Below are 10765 nucleotides of genomic sequence, written 5' to 3'. Positions count from 1 at the left end.
GTCATTGCTTCCCCAATATATAGAGGCATCAAGACAATTTGGTGGAACACATGTTGTCATGGTATAATGTATGACAACTTAAAGAGTACCTACAATTCGGCTAAATAGCTCGCTCGTCAAGTCACTCAAATGATGGAAAGGAATGACTGGATAATACGGTAGGATTGTAGCGCCAAAAAGCAACTATGTTAACCGTTAACTTTCGAAATTTTCAGGACAGATTTTTTAAGAAGCAAGTAGAAATATAAGCAGAAATATAACATCCCTCATAAAATAATTCTAAGCTTTTGGAGCAAATGTGTGAATTAACAGCTATGATCTTGAAAAATACAATTAAAATGACATTATCAACTACTTAAAAAAAAAAAAATCCAAGTGAATCATTTGTATAGGACCATAAAAATCAAAGTCAGTATCGAAGTCCAAGTTTCCGTTAAAAGATTGAGTTCATTGGACTAGGAACTTTTGAATTAAACAGCACCATTCCATTCAACGGAACCAGTGAGTCTATAAATTACGTTGATCATTGGTTGAGTTGTTTAAGTTCTGTGCAAGATCCAATTGAAGAGTTGCAGAATAAGACAACTCTGGCACATACAGAGCAACAGGAGTGTCCAATCTTCTAATCATCCCACCAGATGAAGAGGATCTAAAAGCACTGACGTTATTAACTTGTTGAGTTGGCTTAGAGCTGATTTTGTTCAGACTTCGTCTATAATACTGCAGCAATTGCAAAAACAAATAAAGTTATGTGAATGACAAAACTTTGGTTTTATGAAATTAAAGCAGAAAGGAAAAGAAAAACACACATGAAGATGGCTGGCCACATTCGCCCTAGTAAGCTCCTCAACGTTCATCACTTGAAGAACTTGTTTAGTTACAGCCTCTTCAATCAAAATAACACAATTCAGTAACAGAAAACTCATGACACTGCGTTAAGACTTAATTATAATGGCATGATATTTACTCCAGTGGCATTTATGATAAAGAAGTGTACTAGAAAAAGTATTCAAAATAATGTTGAACAAAATTTTCATGTCATGATCTTTTTAGCATTGGATTGCTATTAGCTACTCAAATATTCAATAAAAGTATTGCTAAAATAAAGTAGAAACATCAATTGTTTGACCTCTTCTAGCAATTGATATCAATTAAGATAACAACTGTTTTGCATTGTGAGAGAGTGAATAACTTACTGTCAACACCTCCTAACTGATTAACAGCGGCCAAAAAACTCTGGTGCAGCTCCTCCGTCCAAATAACCCGATGCTTCTTTTGTGTTGAAGGGTGCTCCATGTTATGACCAGGCTCTTTATAGTCGTTATTCTCATTTTCTTCCTGCTTCTTAGAATTTATCTTTTCTTCCTGCTTCTTAGAATTAATCTTCTTTCTGAATACATGCTGCCAAATATTCTGCAGCTCTTCAATTATAATTGGTTTCTGCAAATAATCACATGCTCCCAGATTAACTGCTTCCATCGCCAACTTTCTGTCACAATCATTGGAGCACACTGAAATAAAAAATTTAATAACGTCAAAGGATGATCAAACAACAAAATGAAGCCCTATTGAGATATATAAAACCATTAATGTAGCCTCACCCAACAACTTAAGTTTTTGAGTTGAATTGGTTCTTTACAAACCCTAAATTATAATACCATGAGAAAATCTTTCTGAGATCACTTTTAACTCGCACATCTAAGTTTCATATTTATTAATCAATTATGAATCTCACCCAAAATCAAGTAAACAAAATGTAATTAAATTATGGGTGTTGATTTTCTTCTGTTGCAGATGAAATCAACACTTTCCTACGAACCCATTGAATCTCGAGCTTTCTTATTTTTATTTTTTTGACTTTTTTAACTTGTGGACCCTATAACATTTTGTGAGTGCAGGAATGAGATTTTGTTTTTCTGTAAAAGGAGAAAAAAATATCCCTTAAATTATATAGGACTATAAAATCAAAATATCAATAATTGAAAATAATAATAAAAAATAAGAACAGTAGAAGATTACATATAAAATTATCACATACATATAACAGGTATGTCCATAGGTTGCATGAGCTTAAGCAGCTTAAGTCCTTCAATTTCAGGCATGTAAAGTTCACTGATTACAATGTCAAACTTGTTTTCTCTCAACATCCTCAGTACTGTCGTTGCATCTGTAGACGTTGTTACTGCAAAGTCCATAATTACAATAATTTTTATTCTTTATGAACAAAATGAAATATCGCAAATACAAGCATAACACAAAACCTATAAAAATTTCATTAGATGATTTCCATTAATAGGAAAGTAGTTACATCCTGCATTTGAAGCCAATAATTTAATTGAACACAACGATTCACAAACAATATCAAAGAATGATAAAAATTAAAAAAAAAATTTATTAATTAATAGTAACATTGACAGGACATAATGTAAAAAAAGAAGATATTAGACAGTAAAATGACTAAACTTCATTGATAATTTTACACAAATATATACAGCTGAGTAACAAAGAAATCAACAAAAGATTTGTTACGTTAAAAGCGAAACAGAAGAAACTAAAAGAATCAACTTGACAAATTTAATTTATTAAAAAGATGGAATAAAAAATGTTATAATTCCAAAAATAATACGACTAGACCAAAAAGAAACAAAAGTATACAATGAAAAGGCCACATCCACATTATTTTCAGACGAACTCAATCTTAAAAATTCAAATTTACAAAAAAAAATTGTTATTATTCCAGTGATATGATGTCTCGAAAAAAGAATAAGAAAACCCACATCCTAAATATTTTCAAAAGAAAAGAAAAGGAAAGAACACAACCAAAAAGCCACACCCTCAATATTGCCAAAATAATAAAGAAAAAGAAAGAAAGAAAAATATATTTATATGAAGAAGGTTATACTTACAACTTTTTTTTTACAACCATATCTTAATACTGTTGATTTCCGTCAATCAACGGTTATAATTTTCGCAAATTAAACTCATTAATTAATGAGTTTAATTCACAATAAATGATAACCGTTGATTGACAGAAATCAACGGTGTTAAAATATGGTTGTAAGAGGTTGTAAAAAAGATAGTTGTAAATATAACCCAATAGAAATATTTTAACCCTGAATCATGTATATCATTATAAAATACCAAATAATATGAAATTGAAGTTGAGATTGTGCGTATCTTATTGGATCGTCACAAAGCCGAAAGAAGGAAGGGACTACATGCCAGATCTTCCTCTCTATCACCTATTTCCATAAAGGCAGCATCAGCGACGGGAGCATGATGGCTTATGGAGTTTAATTCCAATATATATAGGTTAGAGAGGGGACCTAGCTAATAACCCAGAAAAGATTCTGTGTCAACTGAGTCCACCCATCATGGAAAACCAGAGTCACACTAAAGCCTACACTGCTGCCCAACTAGGCCCAATAACAACAGATGCTAGAAGCCCAATTCAATCTGATCACAATGAGCTAGTTACAATAACAATATTGGAATATCCATTAACCCGATTAATTTTAAATACAAAACTAATTAATTAATATTGCCCATAAAATAAATTTTTAACATTCTCCCACTTGGGCTATATTAATTAATGTAATATTATTTTGAAAATCATTTTATTTTGAAAACGACTCTATCGGGTTAATAACTAAAAATAATTTTACGTGCATGGCCACAATTTTGAAAAACAATATTGCAATTCCAGCATCTCAACACAATTCAATCCAACATAACCTCATCATAGGAATATGGCGATCAATATACTGAAAATATCATGGCATATGACCTTCCATACTCACATACAATAAGTATTACATCTTCATGAATCAAGGCCTAGTAGCGTAGTAAGAATTAGTGCCAAAATGTGATCAACAATGTGACACACTAATTCTTATCGATCCTCAATGTAATTTCTCAACAACTTGAAATTACATTAGTGCAATTTCCAAGCAACATGAAATCACACTCTGTAATGCAACTTCTCAACAACATGAAATTGCATTACCACAATTTCTAAACAACATGAAATTGAATTAACACAATTTCCAAACGCCATGAAATTGATGAGATTGGATAAACCAATATGTCACAATACAACATGAGATCTCAAAATTTGTGACATCCAATCACCTTTAAGCTCACAACATGCTTAAAGATATTATTCCATACATATATTTCTCATTCGACAGGAGAAATAATAATAATGATGATCATCAATTATGAAAATTCAAACAAATATCACAAAATAATTATCAGTTTGCATAGAAAAGTGACCAGAAAAACAAACTGAAAATGACTCCGACTAATCAAAGGAATCAAAAGAATATAAAATATTCAAAAGCAAGCCTTGAGTATTACTCCCACTAATTAATAAAATCAAAAGAATTTAAACTCATATTCTACACACGAAGGAAGCTACTTTAAGGTCTTTCTTATCAAAACTTTTAGATAAAAAGCTCTTGTTTTATTCAATAAATCAACATCTTACTAGCAAATAAAATGTCATCTACACAAAGTACTAAGAAAATATATTTACTCCCACTTACTTTCATGTAGATGAATCAATTAATGAGCATACACTGGCTTCAGAGATCTGTCCCCTTTTGGCAGATAGATCACCTAGACCAATGCACCTCCAATAATTTTATTACAGTTAAGCTTCTAATTAAAACACACAATAACCCCCTTTGGGCAGAAAATTGCATGAAATAACTAGAAGCACTCAATAATTTTTTTTGTATGTAAACAGTTCAAGCAGAAGCATACAATCCAATAAACAAAATATTACAGCATGCAACACAGGTAGAGAGTACAAAATTATACAACAATATCAAATGAGAGCTAATTTTTCAATACATTTTGCACCAAAATATACCCAAAAATAAAATAAAATTCATAATTGATAGAATTTAACACAAGTTAATCTTTATCACCAAAAGTTATACACATAATGTAATAAATTAATCATGAGCAATAACAAAAATAATTAAATATCATAGACTCCCCTTTGGGCAGAGTATATAATATATAATTATTTTTCATCACATGAAGATTTAACAACGGAGAAAATTATATATAATTGTCTAAAATTTATCCCCTTTGGGCAGATAAATTTTATAAATTATATATCTCCTTAATTCCAACATAAATGCATCATATGTAATTTTTAAAAAATTTATCCCCTTTAGGCAGATAAATAATTTTCAATTAGATATTTCCATCAATAATATTTATCTTCATGTAATTTATTATTATATATTAAAAATCCCCTTTGGGCAGATAATTAACATATAGTAATTATTAAACAACAATAATATCTCATGAACCAAACATGCTCAAAAATTAGATATTCCCATCAATAATATTTATCTTCATGTAATTTATTAGTATATATTAAAAATCCCCTTTGGGCAGATAATTAACATATAATTATTATTAAACAACAATAATATCTCATGAACCAAACATGCTCAAACAACATGAAACACTTTTCCAATATGTGTTTCTAAAAATTGTTGCATTTGATAATCCAAAAAAAAATTCTCATTCAATATCAAACACAATTTTAAAATTGTGCACCGAGAGCAACTTAAGTAATAATACCACATGTATATTAACATTGAATGTATCGCGTAATATTATAATATTAGAAATATTGGATAGGAATAGGTTAAAACTCTATCGTTTTCCTATCGTTACAATGTATTCAAATTCTAAGCCAATTTTTGACATTACTTAAGTGATAGACGAACATGTGAACAACTGCAAATATGAAACATACATTCTTATAGATCTTGTGCACAAATCAAGGCCACAAAGAAGATGAACTTAGCCCCCAAAAGTAAGGTTTGATTCTAAATATAAAGTATGATGATACAGTATACCCATAACTTACACTCATAACATCAACATTAATTACATCTTTATCTCAAATTAATTGGATTGGTGGTAGATGAACTCAAATAAAAAAAATTTCTCATAAAAAATAAAAAATATCGTAACAGTACTGAAGGCCAGCACAAAAATATCTTTTTAGATATATCAAAATCGTAACAATATTGGAGGCCTATGTAATATAAATAACCTAAACAACAACAAAATTTAAACAGTAAAAGATGGAAACTGCAACCATGATTTTTAAATATCTTTCAATAACAATATTGAAATTTTCAACTAGGAATCTAGGATTTTCAACCGCCTTGTGTAATTTTTTAATGACAATGTAGTTATTTTCTAGATTTTCATTGTTGCCATTTTATATAAACATCGAATGTTGACTCAGCAACACGAAAACATCAATTAAAAGAAGTTTCGATTTTAAAATATCAAATTCAGCACAAAAGTGAAAGTTTTCAAATGGTGATAAAGACCCATTTAAGGCACTCAAAAAATGAACAATAAAATAAAATAAAATCATTTGTGCGCTACATAACGAGAATAAAATAGTATACACTAATGATTGTACTGCACACGTGAAAAAGTCTAACATGATTCAATTATAAGGTGTTACATAGTGCTGTATGGCATGACTAAAATTCGTTACACATTGTAATAAAAAAATGTCATGCTCCAAAATGTAAAAAAAAAACAAAAACAAAAAAGGCATCATATTTCAACAAAATCCAACATCTTCAAATAAAATGCAAATAAAATATTGCATTAAAAAAAATACAAGTGCAAAATTAATTCAACCATGTATTTTATTTGAAGATGAACGTAAATTGCAGTTTTTTGTATTTCAAAAACAAAATTTAGATATGAGACGATTAAAACAAAATTGTGGTAACGGTCAAGAAAAAAAAAATTGTAACAAATCGCAACAAATTCCCGTGAAACAACCTTAACAATTCAACAAGTTAATATCATGAGTTTCACGTCATCTACTAAATCGGAACAGTAAAACCACTAAACAAAATGCTAATGGTTATGTTCCACGGAATATTACTTCAAGTAACTGATATCATGCAACAAATATCACGAAAAAGTATCTAACAGTTGTGGCCATGACACAACATTTAATATAATAAGACAAATATCAATAGAAACAAATAACATTAATATTATTGGAACATAAATTCAAAAATAATCAATTTACACTAACTAACATTTTAATTATCAAAATACTGAAATTGCCAATAGCTAACATAGCTAATAGTGACTCTAAAAACACGCCAACAGTAACCAAAATCTAATGTACGTGACATTGAATCACAAAACCATTTCATGAAGGCCATGTTACAAAACAAAGCAATGGAGCAGTAGTCTAAATATTATGCTAAATAACACAAAATGGTAACATCACACTAACATATGGAACCAAAGGTATTGTTTCACTAAAACGGATGTGAAACGTATATGTTACCCAAAACCGAAATCCATCTAAATGTGAAACCACTAAATGCAGATCAAAACAGAAATCAAATATTTACACGAATCAATTTTAAAAATTATTATATAAAATTCGAATAATGGCAGCATGTATTTAAAAATACAGCATAATAGCAAAATAATAAAACGGACAAACTGATAATGGGTCCACAAGGATAAGACTTCAGATTTTGAATTAAAAAAAATTAACTGTAAATATATATATAAATAGTGGGTCATGAGGATGTAAGCCCCATTCTGTTAGTATTTAAACATGTTGTAAATACGACCAATCGAACACGTAATACAAAATCGAACATGCTGTAAATATATATATAAACATGCATATGAATAGTTTCAGTTCCCTGAGTGTAAAATACCGAAAAATCATTTCTGTTGAAATAATATAATAATTTGTTGAACAAATCGTTTCAGTTATATATCAAATAGATATCTTTCTATTGAAATAATAGAATAATGTTTCTGTTGATAAAAAATCGGAACTGACTAATATTTCAAAAAATCCCACGATATTCTTACTAGAATAATATAAATCGGAACTTGAATAGATTTCGGATCTTGAAAAATATAGATATATCTTATTTGAATAATAAATCGAAACTGATAACAAGTACTCAGAAAATCGTGCCCAGATATTCTTGAATAGATATGTTACAAGAAGTGGAACCAGACGAAAGTAACAAACAAATTTACGTGGTACCTAATAAATCGGAATTGATAAAACAAAATGCGGAACAATAATGGCACGATGCATTTCAAGAAACAACTTGATAAACAACAGTAAAAAAAATATATTTAAATATACCTATCTCATATAATGAGATTGCTAGAAACGAAAACAGTGTATCAATTTTATAACTCTCAAACATCTTTTGTAACCTTTAACCGACATATAGGACAAATAAATTAAAACACCCAAACATCTTTTCCAAAAAAAATTCTCATCTTTCAACACTGAATAACGCTAATTGCTATCCAAAATAGGATTTCAAGACAAATAAATAAGAAATAGAATGCAAAGGGTAAAACATATCATATGCGTGTTTCCTAGGATTAACAATTAACAACCTATAGACTGCCAACAGTAATACAAGCCCCTTTCCAAAATAGTAAATACCAAGAAGGTTGATCTCACTTTATTGTATTTATTTTTCACAATTATACAAGAAAAAATAAATTTCTTTACAGATTACCCATCAACCCTAGAATACACAAGATGAACTGATGATCCCGATTCCTAAACACCGACGCATTGATTAACCTCATCGATAAGAAAAAAAATTATGTAACAAAAAGCTCTCAACTTTCTGCGCATCGTTTTTCATTCCCGCAGACATAATAGGCAATAAACAATCCATCAAAGTTGAAAGAAAACACAAAACTTAGCAAAACAAAGTTAAGCCCTTTTTCTCCATTTGTTTCCCGAATTTTATCAGCAGCCAAACGGCGTTAGGATAAAAGGGGAATAGAATCAAATCAAACGAAACCCTAAGCAATGGAGGAAAAAAAAAAAAGTAAAATAAAGAAAGGATGAAATTGCATACACAGATCGAAACAATTAACAGACTAACAATTAGCAAAATTGCTAATAATATTCACGTCTCACGAAACAAAACTTGAGGAAAGAGTGCACAACAATAACATGAATATCTACTCTTGAAAAATTATTAATCACAATAAGGCAGGTAGACCAAAAGAGTGCACGAGAAACGATGATCAATAAGATATATAAGATTGCATTTGAAAATCGAATACCAAAAAATGACCTTTTAATTAAGGTAGCACAAAAGTCCTAAGATATTCAATTCAATTTAATCAAACAAACAAATTCATGTTTAATGGATTTTATAATCATATACATATGGCTCTGATACCAAATGATAGAAATATTTTAACCCTCAATCATGTATATCATTATAAAATACCAAATAATATGAAATTGAAGTTGAGATTGTGCGTATCTTATTGGATCGTCACAAAGCCGAACGAAAGAAGGGACTACATGCCATATCTTCCTCTCTATCACCTATTTCCATAAAGGCAGCCTCAGCGATGCGAGCATGATGGCTTATGGAGTTTAACTCCAATATATATAGGTTAGAGAGGGGACCTAGGTAATAACCCAGAAAAGATTCTGTGTCCACTGGGTCCATCCATCATGGAAAATCAGAGTCACACTAAACCCTACACTGCTGCCCAATAACAACACATGCTAGAAGCCCAATTCAATCTGATCACAATGGGCTAGTTACAATAACAATATTGGAATATCCATTAACCCGATTAATTTAAATACAAAACTAATTAATTAATATTGCCAATAAAATAAATTTCTAACATAACCTTCCTCATTTAGATTGGAATAAAGAAAAGCAACTAAAAACAGTAACAAAACTCATTGGGACCGTGGTATTGACAAGTCATATACTCAATCTTTACAAGCAAGAAACAACAGCACACAATTCTCAAATTTTTTTGTAAAAATAGAAAAGAAAAAGAGAGAGCAAAAGTAACACACCTTGAAATTGACACCTTCGGAGCATAGTCTTTAAATTGAAAAGGCTTTCTCGGTCGTTATCAACAGCAAGAACACGCATTCCTATCGGAAACCTGTCTCCTATATCATCATTGTTATCATCATTCACCAGTGCCATTGTCTCCTTAGATACCACAAAGAGCAAGATGAATATTGACCGTTCCAGTAGTTATTATTCTGCCTTGTGCTTGTTTGATTGTTACTACAAATATATATAGGCTTACCTTACCTCCGTCTTATTCTCTCGGCGAATCTTTTATTTCCTTTTTATTCATTCTTACCATAAATATTTAATATTACAATCAATCTTTCTATAGATTTTTTATTTTCGAATCCTCCTTTCTTATTTTGCAATCATCGTACTAAATCCCTGATAAATATTATGTTTAATTTAGCTACTAATTAAATTTATTATTTATAGTTATATACTAATTTATATTAGTTTCAAATATATTAAAGTTTTTATTACGTAATGTGTATTTATAAAAATAATAATAATAATAATTGCGTGTGGATGGGATAGCTGAGAAATATATATTTTATTTTCTTCCGAAATTTTTTTATTTTAATTATGAAAAATATGAGACAGGCTTGGGTTGAGAATAAATTAGCTATATAACTAATAAAATTAAAGAGACTAAATATTAAAAAAATAAATATTAAAAAATAAAAATATAAGTAATAATAAGTCTTTTTACGGCGTGTGTGTATATATATATGAGATAGGATATTGTGACAACCAAATAATGTTACTACCACATCTTAACCGTTGATTTCCGCCAATCAGCGATTATCATTTATTGCGAATTAATAATTAATTAATGAGTTTGATTTGAAAAA

The 10765-nt window shown here is 29.6% G+C and overlaps 1 protein-coding gene across 1 annotated transcript; it reads right to left on the bottom strand.

Annotated features, from left to right (window-relative positions):
• Nucleotides 1–507: 507 nt before the first annotated feature.
• On the bottom strand, nucleotides 508–10043 carry LOC133308057 (two-component response regulator ARR10-like). The gene is made up of 5 exons (XM_061508636.1): nucleotides 9908–10043; nucleotides 2039–2182; nucleotides 1197–1511; nucleotides 810–886; nucleotides 508–720 (listed from the first exon to the last, which is right to left on the bottom strand). The coding sequence occupies exons 1-5, from the start codon at nucleotides 10041–10043 to the stop codon at nucleotides 508–510; spliced, it is 885 nt and encodes a 294-aa protein (XP_061364620.1).
• Nucleotides 10044–10765: the final 722 nt, after the last annotated feature.

The sequence above is a fragment of the Gastrolobium bilobum genome, unplaced genomic scaffold (genome assembly GCF_033153095.1).
Source record: "Gastrolobium bilobum isolate Gb01-03AN ecotype WA unplaced genomic scaffold, APGP_CSIRO_Gbil_v1 utg4103, whole genome shotgun sequence".
Taxonomy (NCBI): Eukaryota; Viridiplantae; Streptophyta; class Magnoliopsida; order Fabales; family Fabaceae; genus Gastrolobium; species Gastrolobium bilobum.
Note: the sequence above shows the minus strand (reverse complement) of the source record. Positions and strands in the feature narration are given on the sequence as shown.